The sequence below is a fragment of the Dipodomys spectabilis genome, unplaced genomic scaffold (genome assembly GCF_019054845.1).
Source record: "Dipodomys spectabilis isolate Male_0828 unplaced genomic scaffold, ASM1905484v1 ptg000018l, whole genome shotgun sequence".
Lineage (NCBI taxonomy): Eukaryota > Metazoa > Chordata > Mammalia > Rodentia > Heteromyidae > Dipodomys > Dipodomys spectabilis.
In genome coordinates this window covers 9651214-9678826 of record NW_024870695.1, presented here as the reverse complement: position 1 = coordinate 9678826, position 27613 = coordinate 9651214, and the positions used below count along the sequence as shown (strand labels likewise).

General features: G+C 46.4%; 1 protein-coding gene across 2 annotated transcripts; it reads left to right on the top strand.

Annotated features, from left to right (window-relative positions):
* The first annotated feature begins 1649 nt into the window (after nt 1-1649).
* On the top strand, nt 1650-27152 carry Kif18b (kinesin family member 18B). Of its 2 annotated transcripts, none has more exons than XM_042674112.1 (16): nt 1650-1743; nt 13440-13772; nt 14769-14926; nt 15260-15364; nt 15575-15685; nt 15764-15961; nt 16128-16304; nt 16910-16984; nt 17121-17218; nt 18891-19068; nt 19289-19416; nt 23673-23881; nt 24112-24622; nt 25569-25655; nt 26029-26114; nt 26340-27152. In XM_042674112.1, exons 2-16 carry the CDS (start codon nt 13448-13450, stop codon nt 26444-26446), a joined length of 2553 nt encoding a protein of 850 aa, XP_042530046.1. In that variant the 5' UTR covers nt 1650-1743; nt 13440-13447; the 3' UTR covers nt 26447-27152. The 2 variants fall into 2 exon arrangements, with proteins under 2 accessions (XP_042530046.1, XP_042530045.1); XM_042674111.1 differs by having other exon boundaries at nt 18891-19101.
* The last annotated feature ends 461 nt before the right edge of the window (nt 27153-27613 follow it).

Below are 27613 nucleotides of genomic sequence, written 5' to 3'. Positions count from 1 at the left end.
ATCATTCTCCTGATGACTACTCAGTGCCTTTCCAGCTTCAGAGCTCCAGCTCAACTTATCCCTTTGCTCCATTTGGCTTCCTTCTCTTCTCTTCCACAATATTGAATACACCAGCACTACTCCCACCAAGCAAACAAATACACAGCTTCCTATACACAGCTCCTCTTCCTAGAAACTACTTGGAAAAACACCCCATCTGTGACACCTACCCTAGTCTCCTTTGTTCACTGGTTCTTTTAGCCAATATTTATTGAGTACCTATTATGTCAGGCCCCTCAAGGGCAGGAGATAGTGTGAAACTGTCTATCCAATGGGTGACCCATTTCCTACCTCATAGATTAGACAGAAGTCACAAGAGGAAGACTTCATCAATTTTCCACCATAAAAATCTACAAGTTTCCCTGCACCTGTGCCCTTTTTGTTTCTTTTCTTGCCTGCATGGAAGATGTTCTTCATCCCCTATCTTCCTCAGGGTGACCAAACTCAGGACTGTCCCAGTTTTAAAACTGAAAGTCCTGTATTCTATGGAATTCCTCAGTACCAGCCCGGCAAACTGAGGCAGTTGGTCACCCTACTCCCACCTGCTGGATGATATTAATAATTACGTGTGTGTGCATTGGTACTGGGGCTTGAAGTCAGGGCCTTGTGCTCTTGCTTGTGTTTTCCCCTCAAGTCTGGGACTTTACCACTTGAGCCATACCTCCCTCTATTTCTAGTTTTTTTGCTTGTACATTGTAAATAAGTCTTATCACATTCCTGCTCAGGATGGCTTCAAACCTTGATCCTCAGATCTCAGTCTCTGGAGAAGCTAGGATTACAGGTATGAACAATCAGGCCAGGTAGGGCAGAATATTTACTCCATTTTGTAGATAAGGAATCTGACCCTCAAGAGAGCCCAAGTATCAGCACTAGTTACCCATTGAGCCAGGACTGGAAACTTCCAATCCCCGTGCAAGGTTCTTTTGCCAGTTGCAGATCAGTATGAGACTGGCCCATCAGAATCTAAGCAGAGGGCAGCTATGGAGGATTGAGTCCTTGTCCACTGGTAGCAAGACAAGCCAACCCTCATATGTACCACAATCAGTCAGGAAATAGTCCTGAAGTAGGAAGGGATGCCAGTCCGTAGTTGAGAATCCCCTCTTAGAAATATGCATGTGTCACTTAGGCCATAGAAAAGGTAGGTTTAAAAACCTGTCCAGAACTGTGAGTGGCTTAAATGGTAAAGGACTTGCTTGGGTAGTGCAAGCCTTTGAATTCAAGCCCCAGTACTGGATAAATAAGCCCACCTGCAGTCCGGTTGCAGGAGTTGGCAATGAACCAATACCAGCAATGACAGAGAAGTGGCACCCCCGCCCCCACACACCGTACTCCCACCCCATATGCCAACCAGGCAGGTCTTTTTTTGTAGCGCACTCCTCTCCCTCAAGCTCCGGAGACAAGCCCTCGCAATCACCAGTAAACCGAGGAGTGAGTGCGCAGGCGCACCTCAACTGTGGGTTTTTTTTTTTTTTTTTAATGGTTTCTTAGGAAACAACCAATCAGAGGTCTGGACGGTGACCAATGGGAAGCCCGGAAGGGCCGACCGGCTAGTTTTAAACGCTTAGCGCCGGAAGGAGATTGGCGCGGAGGGGGAAGGTGGGGCGCGTGTTCTTCGGAGACTGTGGTCTCACGTCTGTGGTCTCACGTCTGTGGCGGAGGAGCCCGCAAGCAGGCGGCGACACCAGCGACGGGAACAGGCGAAGGGTAAGCTTTGGCCTTTGGTGGACCCCAGCCTCACACGCTGGGAGGCGCGGACCCACCTGCTTCACGCGGGAGCTGGAGCCAGCTCTCTTTTGTGCGGGACTGGTTTGGGGTGGGCACTTCCGTACACCATGTGTATAGGCGATCTGGACCTACGCTGGGCCCGCACGTTTGAATCCAGCTCTCAATACATCGGCTTTGCTCGTGAGTGAGGAGGACATTGATTTCCCCCATCCCCATCCCCTTCAAGCTAGAACTAGAGACCTGGGGCCCCTACTCAAGAGAATGGAGTAGCTACGTCCTTTCATTTCTCTACAGCTTCTGGTTGCAGCTGGGCTATACTACCTTGAACAAAGGGAAGGTTCTCCTAGCTTTGATTCTTCAGGGCACTAAAGTACTGTACCACAGAGTTCAGGGGATTTTATTGAAAAACATTCCTTCTCCCCTGTAAGGGAGAAACGCTGTGTCATATAATTCTAGCAACAGTGGTGGATATTTTTTGATACCTTAATTGAACTCCGAATCAGGTTTGACTACATTATTTTTCATAATAATATTATGGGATAGATAACAATATTATTTGCAGTTTACAGCGTTAGAAACTGAGGCACAAAGAAGTTAAGCCTAGAAGACAGCATCCACAAAATTTTTTTCCAAACCCTATTCTATTTCTTTTCCCATCAACAAATCCTATCAACAACTGCCTATATATTCAATTCTTCAGGATTCATTAGTGAATTTTTCCCATTCCAGATAAATTTTTTTTTTTTTTTTGGTCGGTTGTGGGGCTTGAACCCAGATAAATTTTTTTTTAATGTCTCAGTTTGGCTGGGCCCTGGTGGCTTCTGCCTATAATCCTAGCTGCCCAGAAGGCTGAGATCTGAGGATCAAAGTTCAAAGCCAGCCTGGGCAGGAAAGTCCATGAGACTATTATTTCCAATTAACTACCAAAAAAGAAAATTAAAGGAAGAAAAAAAAAAAAAACAGAAGTGGAGATGTGGCTCAAGTTAGGGCACTAGCCTTGTGCAAAAAGGCTCAGGGACAGCACCTAGGTCCTGAGTTCAAGGCTCAGGACTGGCACACACACACACACACACACACACACACATACAAAGGTCTCAATTTGTCAGGGTTTTTTTTTTTGTTGCTGTTTTTTTTTTTTTCTTTTTTTGTTCTGTGGTGGGGCTTGAACTCTGGGCCTGGGTGCTGTCCCTCAGCTCTTCAGCTCAAGGCTAGTTCTAACACTTGAGCCACAGCACCACTTCTGGTTTTCTGAGTGGTTTATTGGAGATAAGAGTCTCACGGTCCTGCCCAGGCTGGCTTTGAACCATGATCCTCAGATCTCAGCCTCCTGAGTAGCTAGGATTACAGGCGTGAGCCACTGGCGCTGGGCTGTCAGTTTTTTTATTATCCAGCCTAGCTGCATTTATAACCACTACTACCACCACTATCCCCAGTGCTGAGAATCAAACTCAGGGCCTCTAGTATACTAGGCAAGTACTTACCACACAGCTATACTCCCAGGCCCAGTACTTTTAAAAAGGTACAAGTAGAAAATGTTCACTTTTAGACACAGTTATAAATTTTTCCCTATCTGGTCACCAAGCAAATATAAACAATTGCCAGAGTATTGTGTAAACTCTTTCCACACCATAAATTAGGTTATAGATATACATGACTGAGACTTTTATTTTCTCTGCATGCTAGACCTCTCCCTAGGCATGCACTGAACTCTGTCTCCAGCCCTAAGTTATGAATATAAATGAGAAGTAAAAGCAACTGTATTTGAGAATTCTTAAAAAGCTTAATTTAGTCAAATAGAACATAATTATAATTTAAAAAATAATTAGTAAGAGGCTGAGGATATGGCTCAGTGACAGTGCTTTCCTAGCTTGCACAAAAGCTCTGGGTTCAGTCCCCAACGCTGAAAAGAAAAAAAGCTTTTTGACAGTTTTCTAAGGAAGAAAATTGAACCAAGAAGTTATGGAAATTTTTAATAAATCTTTTAGCATTGAAGAAACTGAATTAGTTTGAAATCTACTTTCAAACTAGAAAGCCCTACCAAACACCAGAAATAGAAAAAAAAAATTATTTTTCAGTCAGGGGACTTGAACTCTGGGGCTGGGCACTGTCCCTGAGCTCTTCAGCTGAATGAACACTCAACCACTTGAACCACTGTGCCACTTCCAGTTTTCTGGTGGTTTATTGGAGATAAGAGTCTCACAGACTTTCCTGCCTGGGCTGGCTTTGAATTGTGGTCCTCAAATCTCAGTCTCCTGAGTAGCTAGGATTACAGGCGTGAGCCACCAGTGCCCATCTTTTTTTTTTTTTTTGTGGGTCGTGGGGGCTTGAACTCTGGGCCTGGGTGCTGTCCCTCAGCTCTTCAGCTCAAGGCAAGCGCTCTACCACTTGAGCTACAGCGCCACTTCCGGTTTTCTAGTGGTTTATTGGAGATAGGAGTCTCACGGTCTTTCCTGCCCGGGCTGGCTTTGAACCGCCATCCTCAGATCTCAGCCTCCTGAATAGCTAGGATTACAGGCGTGAGCCACCAGCGCCCGGCGACCAGTGCCCATCTTAAATCTGTTCTTCTATAAACTCTCCTTCCCTATATTTATATTCCAGAAATGAAACAAAGAAATTACATAGAGATAGTTGTAAACAAATCTTCTGTAAAATATTAGCAATCCAGTAATAGCAGTGAATTAAAGGATATTATGACTATGTTGAGTTTATTCCAGGAATATAATGTGACTGACTGTGGAGGTAGAGGGTGGTAGTTAATAGTTCAGTGTTAGTAAGTATGCTTATGGTGCTCAGAGCCTTGATTTTCATCCTTAGCACAAAAAAAGAAAAATAAATTCGAAATAGAGGTAAATAGCCTTAAACCAACAAGTGTGAAATAATTGTAACATTCTCTATAAAATGAGTAAAAGAAACAAGAATGCTGCTATTCAATATTGTACTGGAGATCTTAACCAGACTGTAAGATAAGAAACATGAATTACAATGATGAGAAAGGAATAAACAAAACTATCATCAAGTACAGCCTATGGGGCTAAGGATGTAGCTCAGTGCTAGAACACTGGCCTCGCATGTTCAAGGCTTTGAGTTTAGTCCCCTGTGCCAGCAAAAAAAAAAAAAAAAAGATTAAAAATATAACATTATGAGGTTCCTTTTTTTTTTTAAGAGCACAGCTTCTTCCTCTACACAACCATGCACTATTCTGTGAGTACCAAGGTGAGAACAGGTATGAGCAGCCAAAGCCCAGACAGAGCAGCCTAAGGATGGGGTAGTATCTGTAGTTGACAGAATGAGGTCAAGTTCCTGCCTTGCTTGCTTACCACCTTCCTGTGCTTTCAGTTTCCTTGGTAGACTAGAGATGTAACATTGTATCAGTACTCACATAATGAGATTGTTGTGAAATTTAAACGGCACCATTTGTAAAGCTTTTAGCACAAAGCACTTAGCATAGTGTCTGGGATACTCACTGAAACACTCACTAAATGTCAGCTATAATGATTACTATTTTTAGACTTTTGGACTCAGACCCTTCCCTTCTCTGGTTCTTATTCATTCATAGGACAAATATTATTTAGCATCTGCTACATGCTTGGTCAGGTGCCCAGGGACCTGTGCACAGACTATGTCAAAAGCGGGTCCTCCCTCTTGGCATAAGCGTGAGAAACATGTATGAGAACTCTGAGCAGCATGAAGGGGCTTCAGGTATCCTTGCAGGCAGGGTATCCCAAGTATCCTGGGGCTAAGCTACTTCTTCTCTTCTTCATATCCCATTGTCTGAGCTCAGGGAGTCCCATTATGTCTTCAAATTCTGTTTTTGTTTTTGTTTTTGCTCTTCCTAGGGCTTGATCTCAGGTTAGTATTCTACCTCACTTGAGCCACAGCTCCACTTGCAGCTTTATTTATTTATTGTGTGTGTGTGTGTGTGTGTGTGTGTGTGTGTGTGTGGGTGTGTGTGGGTGTGGTTAATTGGAGGTAAGAATCTCATAGACTTTCCTTCCTCAAGCTGGCTTTGAACCTTGATCTCAGATCTCAGCCTCTGAGTAGCTAAGATTACAGGTGTGAGTCATCTGCACCTGACTTCCAGAGGCTTCTAACGAGCTTTTGCTTGTTGGGCCCATCCCTATGAGGGTGTGCAGAAGAGGCCACCCTGAAAACAACCGAATCTTGACTTCCCAACCTCAGCTCAGCAGCGCAACTAGCCTCTGGGTTTTAATGAGCTGCCCTGGGTTAGAAATAGGACGTGAATGTGGCTGGCTGAGAACCCTGAAGATCTTATTAAAGAATCATCTCCCTTGTACTTGGGGCTGAAATGCTCTTTCCAACTGAGGATCAAAGCAAACTTGACAAACGGTCTCTCATTAATCTCCCCATCCCCTTGAGGCGGAGCAGATCCGTAGCTATTCTCTCTGGCTCTCAAAGGGAGACATTGATGTGACACTGATGTGCTGTGACTCATGGGAAGACCTCCCCTAAGTCAGATACAGAACAAAGACCAGGACCCAAGTATCCTAGAGACACCCATGCCAAGTGACACCTGCATCCTGCAACCTTGGGGCCTCCAGCACTATCTCTGGAAGAAGGAAAACATCTCATTAAGCAGTCTTGGCCTCACTGGCCCTCAGGAGGCAGGGAGGAGGGAACTGTAAAGGTTATGTGCACTCCTTTGCCAGTGCCCTTTTTAATTTCCTGCTTAGAATGTTAGGCTGCTCTGTGGCTCCTCCTCAGCCAGAACCCTCCCCGTGGGCATCTGGGCCTGCCAGGAAAGCAGCCAATGTGGACGCAGACACTCTCTTCCTGGTAGAAGAGTGAGGCTCCCAGAGGCAAAAATGCAAGAATGAGAAATGGGAACTCTTTCGAGTGTTGAAAATTAGTTATAGTCCATAAATATCTGTGTTTGCAGAATACATAATGTAGTTCCATATAAGGGACTATAACTATTATGTAAACATAAGGGGCTCTTAGAACCATGTGATCATACGAACATAATATATAATATCATTATCAGACAGGATGACCAGCTCTGCGGTCAGGCTGCCGGAGTTGGAATGGGACTCCATCACTCACTACCATTGGGACCTTGGACAAAGTTGTTTAACCCTCTCTGTCTCAATTTCCTCATTGAAAAATGAGTGTAATAACACTATCTATCTTGGTGAGATTGAAGTAGAGATCAAAGAGTCGCTTTGAACAGTCTGATTTAGTGACCATTTAGCTAATATGTTTATTATGACAATCTGATTGCTGGGGGGGAAAAACCCTGAATTATACATATATAAAAAGGATTATTGTTGATTGATGTCTTTCCCTTGTTTGGTGTGGGGAAGAAATTAAGAAGTTTAGGGGTGAAGAGACAGGAGTTTCAAATCAGCTCAATTCTGCCACATTCCCCAAGGACAACCTGAGCTGTTTGCTAGATTATTAGGTTGGAACTCTGCTTTTCTCTGCTAAATGTCCTTGGTGATTATGACCGATCAGCAGGACTTAGCCATTACTGGGAAAGCATTCATCTATTCCTATCTCCCAGGAACAGCCCCTGTTAATATAAACCCTAAGTCTGGCTAAACTTTTCCAGGGTATCTGTGACTCTTACATTCCAAAAATTGTATCCCTACCTTTGGAAAGTTGGCAAAAAGGAGAAATGAAAACCTAGGTATAGAGGTATGGGAGAACCACAAGAAGAAATGGGTAGTAAGTGTGTGGAATTATTACCAGGTCAACATCTATTCTTACATCCCTAATGGGCGATAGTGTGTACAACTAAATAAAAAAGCTAAAAATAGAAGTAACTGTCATTATTTGCAAACTATATTATCATTTAATTGAAAGGCCTCGGAATTAATGGGCAATCTATTAGAACTAATAAGGAACTTTAGCATTGTAGCGAGATACACAATACAGATAACAGAGGCTTCTATCCTAGCAAAATATGAATTTGAAAATGTGATTTTAAGAGCAGCCCATTCACAATATAACTAAGACTGTATAATAACTAGTAATAAACCTATCAAGAAATATATGATATTCATGTGAGGAAAATTATAAAATCTTACTGAAGATTATAGAGTTGTGAAGAAATACAAAGAGAATCCATTTTAAATGAGAAGATTTGCCATCATAAAGATGCCAGCTCTTCTCATATTAATCTATAAATTCAAAATAATCCACATTACAAATTTTAGGACTTTTCATAGAATTTCATGAGCTAATTCTAAAACCATGTGCAAGAATAACTCCCCTCCCCACAAAAAGTAAAAGGTGATATATTAGAGAACTCCAGACATTACAATAGTAACATATGGATAAGAAATAGACCTATCAGAACAAAACAGAGTCCTCAAGTAAATTTATGTTTCTATGAAAATTCAGATATGTTTAATTTGGCATTCTAGCCAGGCACTGGTGGCTTACACCTGTAACCCTATCAACTTAGGAATCTAAGATCTAGAGTATTGTAGGCTGCTTTGTTTTGTTTTGTTTTTGGTGTCAGTCTTAGGGCTTGAACTCAGGGCCGGGGCACTGTCCCTGAGCTTCTTTTGCTCAAGGCTAGCGCTGTGCCACTTGAGCCACAGCTCCATTTCTGGCTTCTTTAGTAGTTTATTGGAGATAAGAGTCTCACAGACTTCTCTGCCCAGGCTGTCCTTGAACTGTTAACATCTGATCTCAACTTCCTGAGTAGCTAAGATTATAGGCATGCGCCATCAGCTCCTGACCAGAGGATTGTGGTTTAAAGCCAGCCTGGGCAGAAAAACCTATGAGACCTTGTCACAAAAATCTAAACAAAACAAAATCCCAAACCAACAGGCACTCAGGTAGGAAAGTCTGTAAGACTTATCTCTAATTACTTATCAAAAAGCCAGAAGTAGAGCTGTGGCACAAGTGGTAGAACACTAACCTTGAGCAAAAAAGCTCAGGGAGAGTGCCCAGGCCCTGAGTTCAAGCCCCAGGACCAGCAACTCCCCACCCTACCCCCCCCCAAAAAAAAGGGAAAAATAGCAAAAAGTAGGGCTGGGGGCATAGCTCAGTTGGTAGAGCTGAGCAAACAAGCCAGGTGAATGTGAAGCCCTGAATTTAAGCACTAGTACCACCAAAGGGGGAAAAATTGACATTCTAGATTGATAAGAAAGAATATACTTTTCAGTACATGGTCTTGATATAATTGCTTACCAATTAGAAAAAAATATTTGGAAAACATCATTCACAAAAAAGTAAGTTGTAGCCTAGCATTGGTAGCTCACATCTATAATCCTAGCTACTCAGAAGGTTGAGATCTGAAGATTAGAGTTCAAAGCCAGCACAGGCAGAAAAATCTGTGAGACTCTTATCTCCAATAACCCCCTAAAAAAGAAAAAAAAAAAAACTGGAAGTAGAGCTGTGATTTAAAATGGTAGAGTGTTACCATACAGCAAAATAGCTCAAAGATAGCACCAAGTCCCTGAGTTCAAGCCCCAGGGCTGGCAAAACAAAAAAGTTTTAGCTCCATAAAAAAAGAAAAAGTAGGGCTGGGAAGGAGGCTCAGTGGTAGAGCGCTTGCCTTGCATACCTGAGGCCCTGGGTTCGGTTCCTCAGCACCACATAAGCCAAAAAAAAAGCCGGAAGTGGCACTGTGGCTCAAGTGGTAGAGTGCTAGCCTTGAGCTGAAGAGCTGAGGGACAGCGCCCAGGCCCAGAGTTCATGCCCCACGACCGGGCCAAAAAAAGAAAAAGTACTTGAGAGAAACATTTGTTACTTTGGAGAAGGACTATTAGACATGACATAAAAGCCATAAAATAAAAGATTAACATTTTTGACTATTTATTTTGTTCTGGGGATTAAATTCAGGGCATTGTGCTTGTTCAGCTGGCACTCTACCACTTGAGCCATACCTCTATTCCTGCTTTTTCCTGGTTGTTTTAGAACTTATATAGTCTTTCAGACTTTCATTCCTGGGCCTACTAGAGACGGAGATTCTCCAAATCTCAGACTCCTGAGTAGCTAGAATCACAGGTGTGAGCCACCAGAACCCAGATCAGATAAAAATTTTATGTGCCTGTCAGTTCTGGGTCTTGAACTCAGAGCCTTGAGTACTAGTTTGACTTTTTCATTTGTACTGCTTGAACCATGTCTCTAATTCTGGCATTTTATTGGAGATATGAGTCTTGAAGATTTTTCTACCAAGGCTGGCTGAACCAGGATCCTTAGACTTCAGCTTCCTGAGTAACTAGGATTATAGACATGAGCCAGTAAATATGACGAAGAAATAGGGAGGTAAAAGAAAGTTCTTTCCTGATTATAAAATTACTGTAAAAATATTCAAGAAGCCAATAAAACATTGAGATTCCATGATTACATCACACTTGTGACCCCAGCACTTGTGAGACAGACGCAGGAGGATCTTGGGTTTGAGGCTAGCTTGGACGTCATAGTGAGTTCCAGGCCAAGCCACTCCATGGTGAAACCCTGTCTCCAAATAAACAACAAACAAAATGTCTGAGGGTGGTAAATATAAGACAATAGCCCAAATCTTTTTTTGTGCTTCTTCAAACTAGCACATATCAGCCGGAAGTGAAAGTGAGGGAATGTGTTCCATTCATAAAAGCAATTAAATCTATAAAATACTTGGGAATTATAATAAAAGGGCAATTTACACAACCTAGCTGAAAAGACAGAAAAACTATAAAATCTTACTGAGGAGCATAAAAATACCTGAACAGGCAATAACCACATTTTTTTCCTAAAAAGCTTAATACAATAAAATAAGCGTGTAAATGTAATGCAATTTCAGCTGTATATCCTAGTAATTGGTGTGTGTGTGGGGGGGTAATATATGTATGTGTTTGTGTATATGCATATTTGTACTGGGGCTTGAACTCAGGGCCTGAGAGCTCTCCCTTAGCTTTTTCAGTCAAGGCTCACATTCTACAACTTGAGCCACACCTCCACTTCCAATTGTTGTTTGTTTTCAGTTCTGGGCAATAGAACCCAGAGCCTAATTGAGCATCCCTCTAGCGCTTTTGTCTGTGCGCACACGCACACCAGTACTGGGGTTTGAACTCCGACTCGTGTTCTGGCTTAGCTTTTTCACTTAAGGCTAGTGCTCTACCCCTTCTACCAGCTTTTTGCTGGGCGGTTGGAGGTAAGAATCAACAGGCTTTTCTATCCAGACTGGTTTCAAACCAGGATCCTCAGATATCAGACTTTTGAGTAGCTAGGATTAGGGGTGTGAGCCAGCTAGCTCTATTTTGCTTTTGAGATAAGATCATACTCAGTTTGTCTAGGGCCAACCTCAAATTTAAAGTTAAAATCTTCTGCCTCTACTTCCTAAATAGCTGGGATTATAGGTATGTAGCACCATGCCTAGTGTTTGAATAGAGTTTTTTTTGAGAAAAGGAGATTCTGGGTTGGGCATAGGACTTATAAAACTTTTTTAAGGGGAGAGGTGCTGCTGGATCTCAAACATTGGGTATACTAGGACAGTGCTGTATCTTAAGCTAGACCCCCAGAAATAAGTCAAATAACACAAAAATGCTTAGGAATAGTGAAGAAAGTTTTGAAGAAGACTGATGAGGAATTCTTGCCTTATTAGAGTTAAAGCATGCTGTAAAGTAACATAGGAACATAGGTATAAGAGTAGAATAATAGCTTCAGGAACTAGTTATAGACCTCTGAAAACAGTCATTTGGATATGACAAAAGTAGATGCCAGGCCGGGCGCTGGTGGCTCATGCCTGTAATCCTAGCTACTCAGGAGGCTGAGATCTGAGGATCGTGGTTCAAAGCCAGCCCGGGCAGGAGAGACCGTGAGACTCCTATCTCCAATAAACCACCAGAAAACCGGAAGTGGCGCTGTAGCTCAAGTGGTAGAGCGCTCGCCTTGAGCTGAAGAGCTGAGGGACAGCGCCCAGGCCCAGAGTTCAAGCCCCACGACCGACAACAAAAAAAAAAAAAAAAAAAAAAGTAGATGCCAGGCACTAGTGGCTCATGCCTGTAATCTTAGCTACTTAGGAAGCTGAGATCTGAGGATTGAGGTTCAAATTTAGTCTGGGAAGAAAAATCTATGAGATCCTTATCCCTTATCTTAACTTGTGAATAAAGTTGGAAGTAGATAAATGACTCTAGTTGGAGAGCTCTAGCCTTGAGCAAAAAAGCCAAGTGAGGCCCTGAGTTCAAGTTTCAGTACCAGGATTTATTTATTTATTTTAATCTTAATGGGGCTTGAACTCTGGGCCTGGGGGGCTGTCCTCAAGCTCAAGGCTAGCTCTACCACTTGAACCACAGTGCCACTTCCGGGTTTTCCGGCCTTTCCTGCCTGGGCTGGCTTTGAACTGAGATCCTCATGTCTCAGCCTCCTGAGTAGCTAGGATTACAGGTGTGAGCCACCACGCCCAGCTTGGTATATTTTTTTTTAAGGAGGTTATGTTTCAAGTAAGAACAAGATATGTATTGTAATTGATATTGACACAAATATTCTTAATCTCTCAGACTGACAGTGGAGGCCAGACATTAAAAATATGGAGGGGCTGGGAAGGTGGCTCCGTGGTAGAGTGCTTGCCTTGCATGCTCGAGGCCCTGGGTTCGGTTCCTCAGCACCACATAAGCAAAAAGAAAAAAGCCGGAAGTGGCACTGTGGCTCAAGTGGTAGAGCGCTAGCCTTGAGCTGAAGAGCTGAGGGACAGCGCCCAGGCCCAGAGTTCAGGCCCCACTACTGGACCCCAAAAAAAAAAATATGGAGGAGAGCTGGGCGCCAGTGGCTCATGTTGTGATCCTAGTTACTCAGGAGGCTGAGATCTGAGGATCACGGTTCAAAGCCAGCCCAGGCAGAGAAGCCCATGAAACTCGTTTTGTTTTATTTTGGGTCCGATCATGGGCCTGAACTCTGAGCCTGGCCGCTGCCCCTCAGCTCTTCAGCTCAAGGCTAGCACTCTACCACTTGAGCCACAGCACCACTTCTGGCTTTTTTTTTTTGCTTATGGGTGCTGAGGAATCAAACCCAGGGCCTCAAGCATGCAAGGCAAGCGCTTTACCACTGAGCCACCTTCCCAGCCCCCCATGAAACTCTTACCTCCAATAAACAACCAGAAAACCAGAAGTGGTGCTGTAGCTCAAGTGGTAGTGTGCTAGCCTTGTGCTGATGAGCTGAGGGACAATGCTCAGGCCTAGAGTTCAAGCCCCGAGACTGACAAAAAAAAAAGTATGGAGGAGAGTCTGGGTGTCTGGCTCACACCTGTAATCCTAGTTACTCAGGAAGCTGAATCTAGGAAGTGGCGCTGTTGCTCAAGTGGTAGAGCGCTAGCCTTGAGCTGAAGAGCTGAGGGATAGCGCCCAGGCCTAGAGTTCAAGCCCCACGACCGACAAAAAAAAAAAATCAAGAGGCTGAATCTGGGGATCATGGTTCAAAGCCAGCCCGGGCAAGAAAAGTCTGTGAGGCTCTTATCTCTAATTAACCACCAGAAAACCAGAAGTGGTGCTGTGGCTTAAGTGGTAGAGTGCTCACCTGACCTGAAGAGCTCGGACAGCGCACAGGCCCAGAGTTCAAGCCCCACAGCGCGGATGAGCGCGTGTGCGCGCGTGCACACACAAACACACACACACACACACACACACACACACACACACTATGGAGGAAAGGACAGGAAGAGTCCCTTGAATGGTTAGGGGCACACTATGGTGGCTTGATCCTTATTCCATCATATCTCTGCACAGGTGTTGCCATGATGACAGTGGCGGAGGATAGCAAGGTGCAGGTGGTGGTGCGGGTGCGGCCCTCCACCCCTCGGGAGCTCGAGAGTCAACGGCGTCCTGTGATTCAGGTGGTGGATGAGCGGGTACTGATATTTGACCCTGAGGAGCCTGATGGAGGATTTCCTGGTCTGAAATTGGGTGGCCCCCATGATGGTGGTCCCCCTAGAAAGAAGGGCAAAGACTTGACATTTGTCTTTGACCGAGTCTTTGGTGAGATGTCTACCCAACAAGACGTGTTCCAACATACCACCCACAGCATCCTGGATAGCTTCCTTCAGGGCTACAACTGCTCAGGTGAGAACTTGAGCCCTGCTTGATACAAGCTTTGCCTCTGATTCCCAGGAAAAGAATTTCACATCCTTATTTATATCATGCCTGTAACTCAGGGCCTGGGTAGGCACTCTTCCTTAGCTTTTTCCATTCAGAGCTGATGCTTTTGCAGTCAGGCATCGGTGGCTCACTCCTGTAATCCTAGCTACTGAAGAGGCTGAGATCTGAGAATCACAGTTCAAAACCAGCCTGTACAGGAAAGACCGTGAGACTCAGATCTCCAGTTCACCAGAAAACTGGAAGTGGCACTGTGGCTCAAGTGGTAGAACACTTGCATTGATCTGAAGAGCTCAGGACAGTGTGCAGGGCCAGAGTTCAAGCCCCATGACTGACAAAAAAAAAGAGTCTCACAGACTTTTCTGTCTGGGTTGGCTTTGAACCACAGTTCTCAGATCTCAGCAACTGGTGCCTGGATTATTTTTATGTTTATTGTCAGCACTGGGGTTTACACTCTACCACTTGAGCTCCTCCCCCCGCCCCAACTTATGTGTCTTCTGACATATTAGACTCTCCTTCCCACTGAGCTGGGGGCACTCTATGGAGGCCCCCATTTGTTCTCTCTACCATGTGAGGCACTCACTGGGGCTTAACATACAGGAGCTAATCCGATACAATCTTGAGCTCTTGATGCTTAAAGTCTAAAGGGGGGAGAAGGCATACATCAGAAAAACATCCCACAAACGTGCTTATAAACCCAGGCTAGTGATGCAAAAGAAAGCACTGTGGGCCTGATGAAGGAAGGGATGGTCCCCATCCACAGTAGAGAGCCCTCTGACTGGGAATCTGCAGGTTTATGGGAATCAAAGGCTGAGCATAAGAGTGACGGGAACGGTGTATGTGAATGGCAAAGGAAAGGGACTTCAGGTAGGCGGGACTGGGCCCAGTAGAATGTGTTGGGAGCAGCTCTAGGAAGGTAACTCTGGCTCTGCTGCCACTTCCTCTTCATTCTGTGCCCTGTAGTATTTGCCTATGGAGCCACCGGGGCTGGGAAAACACACACCATGCTGGGAAAGGAGGGGGATCCTGGCATCATGTACTTAACCACTATGGAACTGTACAGGCGTCTTGAAGCCCTCAAAGAGGAGAAGCGATTCGAGGTGCTCATCAGCTACCTGGAGGTAGGCCTGTTCTCTCTCCAGCCTGTGTCATCCCTCATTCTCATAGTCATATAAAGAGAAGATGGAGTGGTAGAAAGTAGATAATGGGCCCAGGTGAGCCAGCAGGACATAGATACTGCACAGTGAGAAACTGCATGAGAGGAAAACCTGCCCTCCCTGCTCTTGGCATCCCACTTGGTCCTGCAGTGTGTCACTCATGGCAGCTGTCTCAGATACGCATCAATCTCATCTTTCCCTGTCCAGCAACTTCCTTTCTTCAGCCTCTGGACACTCAGTTGCCTACCCTAGGGAAGAATGTTCTCTCTCAGACCACTTCTTGCCATTTCTCCTCAGGTGTACAATGAGCAGATCCGTGACCTCCTGGAGCCCAAGGGATCCCTTGCCATCCGTGAGGACCCTGACAAGGGCGTAGTGGTGCAAGGACTTTCTTTCCACCAGGTAGATGCCAGATGGGGCTCAGATGGCTACCAGCCACCCTGGCTGCTCCTCTGGGGTCTTCTCACAAAGCCATTTGGGATACCCTGAATACTGCGGTGGTGGTATGGTGGCATTAATGAGGGGTGGGAGGGTACTGACAACTAGCCTTTCCTGCCAGGCACAAAGCACTGGTAGAGACCACAGCCCCTTTCCTGGGTGTCTCCTCTCTAGCCAGCCTCAGCTGAGCAGCTGTTGGAGATGCTGACCAGGGGCAATCGCAGCCGTACACAGCACCCTACTGATGCCAATGCTACATCCTCCCGCTCCCATGCCATCTTCCAGGTGAGCAGAATCAGGCTGAGCCTACAGCTGGGACTCATGATAGACCCAACTCCCCTAACCCCTGCCCTCTGCCCTCAGATCTTCGTGAAACAGCAGGACCGGGTATCAGGACTGACTCAAGCCCTTAAGATGGCTAAGATGAGCCTGATCGACTTGGCTGGCTCAGAGCGGGCATCCACCACCCATGCCACGGGGCAGCGACTACGGGAGGGTGCCAACATCAACCGCTCTCTGCTGGCTCTCATCAATGTCCTCAATGCCCTGGCTGATGCAAAGGTGAAGCATCACAGGCCTGATGCCACCCCACTCCCCCACAGGACAAGAACTGAGATCTGAACCCAGTGGTCCCTTCTCCAGCCCTGAGCCAAAAAGCTATGCCAGGCTCTACCCAATTCAATCTAGCCCAGCTGTCTTTCCCCTCACCCACTGGTTTAATTTCCAGGGCCGAAAGTCTCATGTGCCCTACCGGGACAGCAAACTGACCCGCCTGCTCAAAGACTCCATCGGGGGCAACTGCCACACAGTAATGATTGCTGCCATCAGCCCCTCCAGCCTGACTTATGAGGACACTTACAACACCCTCAAATATGCTGACCGGGCCAAGGAGATCAGACTTTCGGTATGTATCAACTAGGGATAGCCTGTGTGTATGGGTATCAGGGAGCACTCAGCCTGGGGACAGGTAGAGGAGGGCCCCAGATTGCTTCCTCAGATTCCCTAACCAACACCCCCATGCAGGAAAAGGAAGTTCCCTGGGCTCTTATCTTCTGGGAAAGTCTTCATAATAAGAGCAACTTTGACCCCATCCTCAGGAAGACTCCAAGATTCCAGCTAGACAAAGGCAGAGAATTCAGACTGTTTTAGTCAGGAGTACCATATATTCCAGTAAAATGATGTAATCATCCATATACATTAACCCAGACAAAAGCAGGGGTGCTCTGGTTTCTGCCACATCTGCTGGGCTTCGCCTCCTTGCTTCTCAGGGAGCCCTGTCTTGCCTGTTGGTCAGCACATCTCTGTGAGACAGTCAGGATTCAGGGCCACAGCCAATCCTCGGTCCCTTGCTGCGATCCCTCCCCTTCCCTAGTTCTTTTCCCCACTTGTAAGAATGAGTCACTGCAATGTGAACAAGACTTCCTGCACAATGCCTAGGCATGGAAGGTGGCTGGTTAAAAACTGCTTTGAATGAATAAACAAATCTCTTCCCTGTGGTCCCCTTCTCAGCTGAAGAGCAACGTGATCAGCTTGGACTGTCATATTAGCCAGTATGCCACCATCTGCCAGCAGCTCCAGGCTGAGGTGAGGAGCCCAGCAGGGGAGATGGTCCAGGGTAGGGAGTGAAAGCCAGGAGCTTGGGGGTGCAGCAGGGCTCTGTGCCCACCCCAGCCTCCTGTGCTTACCTGGGGCTCTGAGGACTGAGCTGCTGCTGTTCCAGGTGGCTGCCCTGAGGAAGAAGCTCCAGGTGTATGAGGCAAACGCTCAGGCCACACAGCAGGACCTCCCACAGTCCCACAAATTGGGCCCGCCACAACGGTCAGTTCTGATGCCATCCACCACTCCTTCTCTAATTCAAAGAGGACTAGGACTCCTTGTCTGTATTCTATTACCTAGGATTAGGGGTGGTTTCTACCAAGATGAGCAATTAATTGAGTGCTGTTAAGAATGTCCTGTGTCAGATGGGGAAGTGACGTCTCAACTATAAAAAAGCAAAAGGCAAGCCAGGCACTGCTTGCTCATGCCTATAATCCTAGCTACTCAGGAAGCTGAGCTCTGGGGATCACAGTTCAAACCCGGGCCCCCCCAAAAAATCTGAGAGTCTATCTCCAATAAACCTGCAAAAGAAAAAAAGCTAGACTGGAGGCAGGGCTCAAGTGGTAGAGTGGTTGAGCTACAAAGCTGAACAAGAGCTGGACTGTGGTTTAGTGGTAGAGTGCTAGCCTTGAGCAAACGAAGCTCAGGGACAGTGTCTAGACCCTGAGTTCAAGCTCCAGGACTGGCCAAAAAAAAAAAAAGAATACAAGATCCTGAGTTCAAGCCCTAGTACTGACAGAAAGAGAGAAAGAGGTAACTGGTTTTGGGGTTCTGCTGCCCATTATCATGAATGGCCTTTACTTTCTCTTTGTTAATAAACCTTACCTTATTATTGAGAGAGAGAGAGAGAAAGAGATAGAGAGAAGAAAGAAGCAGAAGGTTTAGAAGTTGGATGTGTCATTGGGTTTGGTGTGTGTGTGTGTGTGTGTGTGTGTCTCCCCTCCCCCCCCACACATATACTGGGACTTGAACTCAGGGCCTTGAGCTTAGCTATGCCCCAGCCCTTTTTGTTTTAGTTTTTTGATAGGGTCTCACATTTTTGCTAGGGCTGGCCTTGGACCAACTTACTTTTGCTTCCTAAGTAAGTGGGATTCTAGGCGTGCTTACTATATCCAGCTTGTTTGTAAAACTGGGTCTCCTGACTTTTTGTTCTTGATGGCTTTAAACAATGATCCTCCCTCCTGTCTCTGCTTCCAGAGTAGCTGGGATTACAGGAATAAGCCACTATACCAGGTTCTGGAGTTCATTGTTTTTTGTGGGGTTTTTTCGTCGGTCTTGGGGCTTGAACTCTGGGCCTGGGCGCTGTCCCTCAGCTCTCAGCTCAAGGCCAGCACTCTACTCCTTGAGCCACAGCACCACTTCTCGTTTTCTAGTGGTTTATTGGAGATAAGAGTCTCACAATCCTTCCTGATCCTCAGATCTCAGCATCTTGAGTAGCTAAGATTACAGGTGTGAGCCATCGCACCTGGCAAAGATGGTTTTATGTTTTTTGTTTGTTTGTTTGTTTTTGTTGTGGGAGCTCAACTCTGGGCCTGGGCGCTAACCGTGAGCTCTTCAGCTCAAAGCTAGAGCTCTACCACTTGAGCCACAGCGCCATTTCTGGCTTTGTTCTGCTTATGTGGTGTTAAGGAATCGAACCCAGTGCCTCATGCATGCAAGGCAAGCTCTCTACCACTGAGCCAACCTCCTAGCCCCTTTTTTTTTTGTTTTTAAACCAGAAAGTCCCTCACACCTTCATACCTCCCTTCTTCCTAAATAGGCTGCTACTTGTTATCTAAACATTTCATGTGGGCTTTACAACTAGGTATTAGAGATCCTGCCTCACTTGCTCATTGCACCTTCCCCCGCCCCACATCATGCCTCTCAAACTCTCATTTTCTCCTTGCCTCCCTAGCTCCTCCTTACTGCCCCAGCCTCCTAACCAGCCCTGCACCTCAAAACTCCACACCGAGTCTGGAGCCTTTCAAGAGGGGAGCCTTGGGACACAGGGCCAGGAACAGAGGAATGTGGAAGGAAACTCCCCAGACCAGCAACAGCTCCTACAGAACAAGGACAAAAACCCCAGTGATAAAGTATGTCTTGAGGACATGAGGCCTGGGCCCCAGGTGGGATATTAGAAGAAATAGCTATTCTCATTCTCTATCTGGATGTCTTACATCTGTCCTGTGCTTGTGACTAGGACCAAACAAGCCTTTCTGAAGTCCTGGTCATTCTAAAGCTGTTATTTTCCATTCCTGGGGGAAGGAAGGGTTTTAAGAGGTTATCTGCCCCCTCTACCTGTGCCTCCTCTAGGTTCCAACCCAGATGCCAGAGCTAAACCTCATGCATCCACTACCAGAGTCCCCTGGTCTGATCGTGCATCCGGAGCCAGTTGCAAACCACCTTTCACCACAGAAATTGGACATGGATCAATCTAAGCAGTAGGTGTCTCCTTGCCTCTACTCTGGAGTTCAAAGTGGGTTGTGATGGACCAGCCTCCTTGTGTAGGAACATGCATCACAAAGATCTCTGATTCTTGCTCACAGTCAAGTCCCTTTTTATTAGCATTATCTCATTTATTTATTTCTTTACTTGTTTGTGCTAGTAATGGGGCTTGAATTCAGAGCCTGAGCAGTGTCTCTTAGTTTTTTTGCTCAAGGCTGTCACTCTATCATTTGAACCACAGCTCCACTTCTAGTATATATGTGTGCATGTGTGTGTGTGCATGTGTGTGTGTGTGTGTGTGTGTGTATTTTTTAAATTGCTATTATAAAGGTGATATTCAGAGGAGTTACAGTTACATAAGTCAGATACTTCTAGCTTTTTTTGCTGGCTAATTGGAGATAAAGAGTGTCACATCTCACAGGCTTTCTTGCCCTTGATGGGTTTGAACCTCCATCCTCAGATCTCAGCCTCCTGAGTAGCTAGGACTACAGGCATAATCTTTTTTTTTTTTTTTTTGGTCGGCCGTGGGGCTTGAACTCTGGGCTTGGGCGCTGTCCCTCAGCTCTTCAGCTCAAGGCGAGCGCTCTACCACTTGAGCTACAGCGCCACTTCCGGTTTTCTGGTGGTTTATTGGAGATAGGAGTCTCACAGTCTCTCCTGCCCGGGCTGGCTTTGAACCGCGATCCTCAGATCTCAGCCTCCTGGGTAGCTAGGATTACAGGCGTGAGCCACCAGCGCCCGGCTACAGGCATAATCTTAACCGCTTTCAACTCCTTGTTATTATTACCTACTCATTTCCTGAGCATCATCTTTATTCCTTCCACAAAGTTGGCAGCCCAACAGGCAAGGGAAACTAAACACTAAACTCCATCCTGACAGCCAGCAGAAACACCAAGTTAGGACAGGCCATTGGGGCTAGCTAGCACTTGGCTTTCTCGTGTAGGGAGAACACAATGTGCAGCCAGGGGAAGCTGGACGACAGGCAGAGGAAGGGACAGGACAGCCTTCCTGAGCAAGTGTCTCTCTTGTGTTCTCACCAACAGCTTGTGGCTTATCTCCCCCCCAGAAGTAAACACAAATCTCCCATCACTTTTCAGCTTTCCAGCTAAAATAAAGCAGAGTAAACACAAACCTCCATCTTGAACCAAAGAGGAAAGGATATGGACCCATTCCTTGGGTCTCCTAGAGGATGCTGCTGTATATATTTTTTTTCCCTTGATCTCTAATACATAAATCCCCCACCACTTAGCTTTGCTATTGCCAATCCTACTCTCCCCTTCCCAGCACGCTTCACACCAGGCAGTGTATTTAAAGCTTCTGGACAGAAGGGCCTGTTTAATTTTATTTCTTGTTGGGGAGTGTCTGTTCCCGACTCAGCAAAAATGCTGTGGCCTGAATAATCACAGGCTCATTATCGGTCTCTTATTGCTAACTCCCTGAGGCCTAGAGAGATGGGGTACATTGGTGGGGTGCCCCATTAGTCTCCCAGGGAACAACAATGAATTCAAGGTCTCTCTGCTTGGTGTTCCTCCAGTATGAAGAGAAAGGATAAGAGGATATTATGATTCTCATTTCTACCTGGGGTTTTTTTTTGGGGGGGGGGTCTGGTCATGGGGCCTGAACTCTGGGCCTGGGCACCGTCCCTCAGCTCTTCAGCTCAAGGCTAGTGCTCTACCACTTGAGCCACAGCGCCACTTCCGGCTTTTTTCTTTTTTCTTATGTGGTGCTGAGGAATCGAACCCAGGGCCTCTGGAATGCAAGGCAAGCACTCTACCACTGAGCCACCTTCCCAGCCCCCTACCTGGGTTTTTTTTAGGGGGGAGATGAGCAGCTTCCAACAAGTTACTTCAAAACCCCTGGTTGTGACTTAGATCTCCCTGCTACTTGGTGAGGAAGTCCTAATAAAATACAGCAGAAGGCTTCAAATATTAAGGTTTATAGAACATCTTAGATCATCTCAATATTGGAAAAACCCCTGACAACTGCATAATCGAAAGTCATTTCTTTTGACTTTAGAGTTTTGAATCTTGGACCACTAGGGCACTGAACAAATCTGAGATTTTCCAGTTCAGTGGGTTTTCAAGTGGTTTTTTTTTTTTCCCCAGCTGCAGAGTCATCTCTTTACATGGAATCTCATGCTGAGGTCTAATATGTAGGACTGACAAGATAGAGTTACTCTGATTGGTGATGTTTGAAGCCTAATTTAAAAATGCTGGTATAAAAAAAAAAAAATGCTGGTATAAACCAACTCCCCATTTGTGAACGAGAAGATGAGGTCTTTGCCCAGGGTCAAGAGGTACAGGGCCAGTGTAACTCTCATGGTAGCCAGGTCCAGGCCTTTTTCCCCCAAATACCTATTTTGCTCAGTAGTCCAGTCTTCCTTATAATGTGTTGCTTGAGAAGATGCTGAATGAGTTTCTGCTGTGTCCTTTTTAATTTATGTCCTGCCCTCTTTCACAGAGGGCTGGAGGCTACTTTACTAAATGAGCTTGGTTCCCTGAGCAAACACTGACAGGGCAGTGAGGTGGGTTCATCCAAGTCCAGACAGGTAGTTACCTGAGGATAAATCATTTGCCATAAATAATCCCCACTGAGGTAATTGTGTTTATTCTTTTATCATAGAAAGAAAATTGGCTTTATGAGAATCCAAATTTACAGCATCAATAATCGCATTACCCTCAGAATTTCCTTTAAATAGTCCCTTAGTGCATGTGAAATACAGGTTGATTCACATGTACTTTTTCAAGGATCCTAACTATTAAACAGAAAGCACAGAGTGAATGCATTTTGAAGGGCTTTCTCAGAGCCCAGGTCAACAGAGCCTATTTTATTATATAATCTCCTCTTGTCCTAACCAGGTAGATGGTATTACCACCACCTTACAGAAAATAACTTAGTGTTTACTGTATGCCAGGTATTCCTTTAAATATTCTGCATATAAAAACAACAGTTAGCTGGACACTGGTGGCTCACGCCTGTAATCCTAGCTACTCAGGAGGCTGAGATTGAGGATCGAGGTTCATAGCCAGCCCAGGCAGGAATGTTCATCAGACTCTTATCTCCAATTAACCACCAGAAAACCAGAAGTGGTGCTATGGCTCAAGTGGTAGAGCACTAGCCTTGAGCCGAAGAGCTGAGGGACAGCACCCAGGTTCAGAGTTCAAGCCCCATGACTGACCAAAAAAAAAAACCCTCAGCCAGGCACCAGTGGCTTGCAACTGTAATCCTAGCTACTCAAGAGTTGAGATCTGAGGACTTTGGTTTAAAGCCAGCCCTGGCAAAAAAAGTCCTTGAGATTCTTATCTCCAGTTAACCTCAAAAAAGCCAGAAGTAGAGCTAAGGCTCAAGTGCTAGAGTACCAGCCTTGAGGGGAAAAAGCTAAGGGACAGTGCCCAGGTCCTGAGTTCAAGCTTCAGCAGCAACACACACACACACACATACACAAATAATATCTTTTCAATAGCTCTATAAAGTAGGTGTACTTGTTATTCTCATTTTAAGGTTCTAGAGATTGAGGCTAATCAATTTATTGACGATCACATGGCTGAGAAATGTTGAGCTGGGATTTGAACAGTGCCAGTTTGATTTGAGATGGATCTCAACTACTGTGGAGGTTTTTTTGGTGTAAACGTGTGCCAGCACTGGGGCTTAAACTTAGAGCATTTAGCTCTCATTTTTTTCCACTCAAAACTGTCACTGTACCACTTGAGCAACACCTTCATTTCTGGCTCCATGGTTAATCGGAGATAAGAATCTCTTGGATTTGTCTGCTTTGACTGGCTTTGAACTGCAGTCCTCAGACCTTAAGCATCCTGAGTAGCTAGGATTATAGGAGAGAGCCACTGCCCAGTTTCAACTACTATCTTACATTGTCCTGAGGGCACATTAATTTAGGATTCCAGTACTAATGTAAATGGCTGAGCTAAGGGGAAATTCAGACCTCCCAAGTCCAAGGTCACTTGAAACCCTTTCCCTACTTCTCAGGCCCCCATCTTTGTCCTGGAGCACGAATAATGGGTAATACCTACCACTCTTGCCTGGAACTTGTCAGCCTTCAGTAAGAGTGTCACAGAGCTGGAGCTGGATTGGGAGGTGCATCAGTTAGTCTGGGACAAGGCAGGAGGGAGGGAGGGAGGGGACCATCCAGATTTGCTTTCCACCATACTTGCAGTGATGAGGTCAGTGCATAGACTAGAGAGCCCTAGCCAGGCTGGATATAAGTAGCACACGACTCTTATTCCCTCTGTTCCAGGTTGACCTTACGAGTTCTGTGCTTGGCCCATCGTCAATACTCCCTGCTCCAGGCAGCCAACCTCCTGACCCCAGACATGATTACAGAGTTTGAGACCCTGCAGCAGCTGGTGCAGGAGGAGAAAACTGAGCCTGGGACTGAGGCCTCCAGCAGTACTGCTTGCCTAGCCAGAGAGGCCCCTCTGGCTCAGGAGCGGTGTTTAGAGTCAAGTGAGTGTCACCTGTACACTGTCCTATCAGTGTCACCTTCAAGGCCCAGCTAGGGCTGAGGCATTGCCAAGCACTTTATGTGCTATGGTGGGAGGATGGACCCCTGCAATTATGGGCTTCTAAGAGAGACCCAGGAGACCTAAAGAAGGGGACCTCTTTGGATCTCTAGTGCCTGCTCCTTCCTTCTAGCCAGACTGATCTCACTTAGTACCCTCCTTTTCTCTGCCCAGAGTCTCCAGAGTACTGTGGCCCTGTGACCCGGACCATGGCAAAGCAACTGCACACTATGGGGATCCCCTCTGGGCCTGACTGCAGCCCAGCCAAGGAAGCCCGACAGCCCGCAGAGAAGAAGAGGAGGAGGAGACTGAGTCCCACAGAGCCAGACTGTCCTCTGGTCCCAAAGCAGACGAAACGCCAGCACCAGTCCTTTCTCCCCTGCCTTAGGAGGGGGTCTCTGCCTAAGGCTCAGCCTTCATTTGAGCCCAGCACCCCAAAAGGGAAAAGACCCTTTTCTCCCTGCCATTCCCCTCGCTTCTGCCCAGCTACAGTCATCAAAAGCAGGGTTCCCCTGGGCCCTTCTGCTATGCAGAACTGCTCCACCCCTCTGGCCCTACCTGCTCGTGACCTTAACACCACCTTTGATCTCTCAGAGGAGCCCCTCTCAGCACTCAGTTGTCATGAATTTGGCTGGGAGAAAGTCCCCCAGGAGTTGAACAGGCCCGACCAGCCCTTCATCCCCAGGTAGGTCTCTCAGCCTCCCTCTCAGTCCTTCCTGCTGGCGGTCAGAGGTCAACAAGAGACAAGGGTACATCCAAGAAAAGGAAATCAGCCTGACTTTTAGAGTTGAGACCTGTTTCCCTTTGGTCATTCTTGAGGCCCAGAATGGAGTGTGCAGTTACTATGGAGACATGGCTTCACTCGATGCCCCTCCCCTTCTATTCATGCCTCAGGTTCACTGGCTGTGTGCTGGTTCAGTGTGTCCTCAGAGCTCATGGGACCTCAACTTGGGAAGAGTCACAGGGAATCTGGAATTAATGAGCCCAGCCCTGTCTGTTCCTCTGCTTTGCTTAGGCTCTGTGACCTGGTATGAGTTCTGTGTCCACTGGCAAATACCTGCAAATACCTATGGTTGCCCTTTGTCTCCTAGGCTTCTCTAGTTCAGCATATGGAATACAGGATATGGTCCTCAGAAAACTTTATTCAGTATTTTCTAGGGAGGAGGTAAAGTGTTAGGTTTGCCCTCTGTCCGCATGGCAGGCAAGGGGTACAGCAACCCGACAGGACAGTGGCAGAAGCTAAGGACAAATGGCAGACTGACCTGGACTTGTGAGGCAGAGGCCAGCAGGCTGCCCGCCTGTAGCCCCCCCACCTTTCATGGCCCCTGAACCAGCTCTTAGTAAAGCTCAGAGCTGGGCAGGTGGAAGGGTGAAATTGCTTGAACTCCAGTTCCCTGGACACTCCAGAAAACTGACATCTGGATGTTCTCCCAGAACAGAGCTGTCACTCAGCTGTCAGCCCAGGCAGGGAAGGCAGAGAGAACAGTCCACCTCTGAGCAGAAAGAAGCCTCAGGTCATCTTGTCCAACCTCCCTCCCCACAAGCTGGGGCCTGGAGGGAGGAAGAGTGGCCAGTGCCATTTCTGGTTCCCATCTCATCTGCCTTTCTCCTTTTCTTTTCCCCTTGCCCAGCGCACCTGTGCTGTTCACCAAGAAGGCCTCCAAGCTGCCATCTTCCTTCCCTGGCACCACCTCCTGCAAGAAGAAGCGCACCATGAGGTAAGGTCTGGGTGATGTGAAGGTGGGGAAGAAATTTCTCACTCAAACAGTGTGTGCCCTGACTGGGCACAGGCCCCTGCTGGTGTCTCTGGCCCCCTCACAGCCCAGGTCTTGTGAGCAGGGCCAGCATCTGGTTCTTTGACTGGAGTTTCTTTGGCCCTTGTTGCTATTCCAGGATCATCCCAGAAGTGAGGCGGGGAGGGTATGCACAGCTCACCCCCCCCTCCTCACTCACCTCTCCTACCCTCCCATATGGCCTTGGAAACTCCTGTCGGTGCTTGGCCTTTCCTGCTTTCAAAGAATAAGGCAGCTCAGCTACCTTCCTACTCCTTGCACACCCCAGAGCCCCATCTGTCTTCCCTTCCTCCCTTAGTTCCTCAGTCTCCCGAGGCCAAAGTCGCATTGCTCGCCTCCCCTGTAGCACCTTGAAGACATCAGCTGGGCCTCTTAAAATCCCAGGTGACTAGCATTGGGGACAGAGGTGGCTGCACCACAAGGTCAAATGAAGCTGGAGGTAAGAGGGAGGGAACAGGGTGGGCCAAGGCCCCCTGGGAGAGAAGTACTTCCAAGTATCTCAGGGACCCTGAGCGGTGAGGTAGAGGAGGAGGTGGGCGGCTGGGGAAGCTGTGGCATAGAACCTCACTTTGTTCTTCCCATGTCCTACCCCTTCCAACTGGCCTGCAGAACCACCCTTGAGTCCCCGCTGCCTTGGTGACCAGAGAATACAGAAGGAACTAATCAGGGTCAGGGGAGTGCTATCAACTGGGAGCTGTGTCACCATGGTGTCCTGACTGCCAGAGGTGTCCTGATCTGTCAGCCCATCCCCATCTAAGCTAGCCACCCCTCCTTGGTCTCTGGAGCCACTGGAGCAATTAATGCCAAGATTCCTTTCCTGTTTTAACACCCCTCCCCAACCATTCATACTCTCTGCCCTCTATTAATCTCAGTTATGCTCAGCTTCTCAGTGTGTACATATTTGTTTTTGAGTGTTAACATACAGCTGTTCTAAAGGATGCTGCCCCAAGGACATAGGGAGCTCTTGACTCTGTTTTCTACTCCTGATGTCTAACAGTAGACTCTGCCCACTGATGGCCTCTGCCCAGTAGAGGAGGGTTAAGGACAGGAAGGGGGCTCGCTGGGGAGTCCCCACTTGACTCTTCAGGTTCTGAGAGAGGCGTCTTCAGCCCCTTATCCCCAGCCTGAGGTAGGAACCTTACTCTGGCCCCTGCTCTGGTGATGATGTAGCTCCTTTGCAAAGGAAGCCAACATTATTATCTTGAGCCATTGTACACAAGACACTCAAAGGATAAGAGGATATAAGAAGAAAGGAAAATGCAGCCTTAATGCTACCACCTAGGTATAGATGCTAAATACTGGGACTTATACATCCCTCTGATCCTTGATTTCTGAACAAACGGGTATTATAAACACATGTAGATAAGAGTTTTTTTTTTTTTTTTTTTTTAACTAAAATGATCAATAAAATAAACTTCTGTATCCTTGGTGTGTTTTTCTCTGTATCCCTACAATAGCAACATCTTCCCTTTCTCATTTCCTACTTTTTAACATTTTAAAACATTTCTGGAGCCGGGGGTATAGTTTAGTGGTAAAGTAATTGCCAAACATGAGTAAGGCCCTGGGTTCAATCACTAGCACTTCAAAAACTGAGGGAGCAGCCAGTCACTGGTGGCTCATGCCTATATTCTTTCCACTTAGAAGGCTAAGATCCAAGGACCGTGATTCAAAGCCATCCCCAGTAGGAATGTCTGAGACTTTTTCTTAATTGCTTTTATTTTTTTTCTAAAGGATTTTTTAAAATTGTTATTATACAGATAATGTACAGAGGGTTTACACTTACATAAGTCAGGTAAAAAATACGTTTCTTGACTGGGAATGTGGCTCAGTGGTAGAGTGCTTGCCTAGCATACATGAAGCTCTGGGTTCAATTCCTCAGTACC

Bases quoted from the DNA above. Each gene is read 5' to 3' on its own strand.
- Kif18b (XM_042674111.1), top strand. From the start codon at position 13,448: ATGATGACAGTGGCGGAGGATAGCAAGGTGCAGGTGGTGGTGCGGGTG. The intron at 13,773-14,768 runs GTGAGAACTTGA...TGTGCCCTGTAG, and splicing joins TCAGGGCTACAACTGCTCAG to TATTTGCCTATGGAGCCACC. The intron at 15,365-15,574 runs GTAGATGCCAGA...TCTCCTCTCTAG, and splicing joins AAGGACTTTCTTTCCACCAG to CCAGCCTCAGCTGAGCAGCT.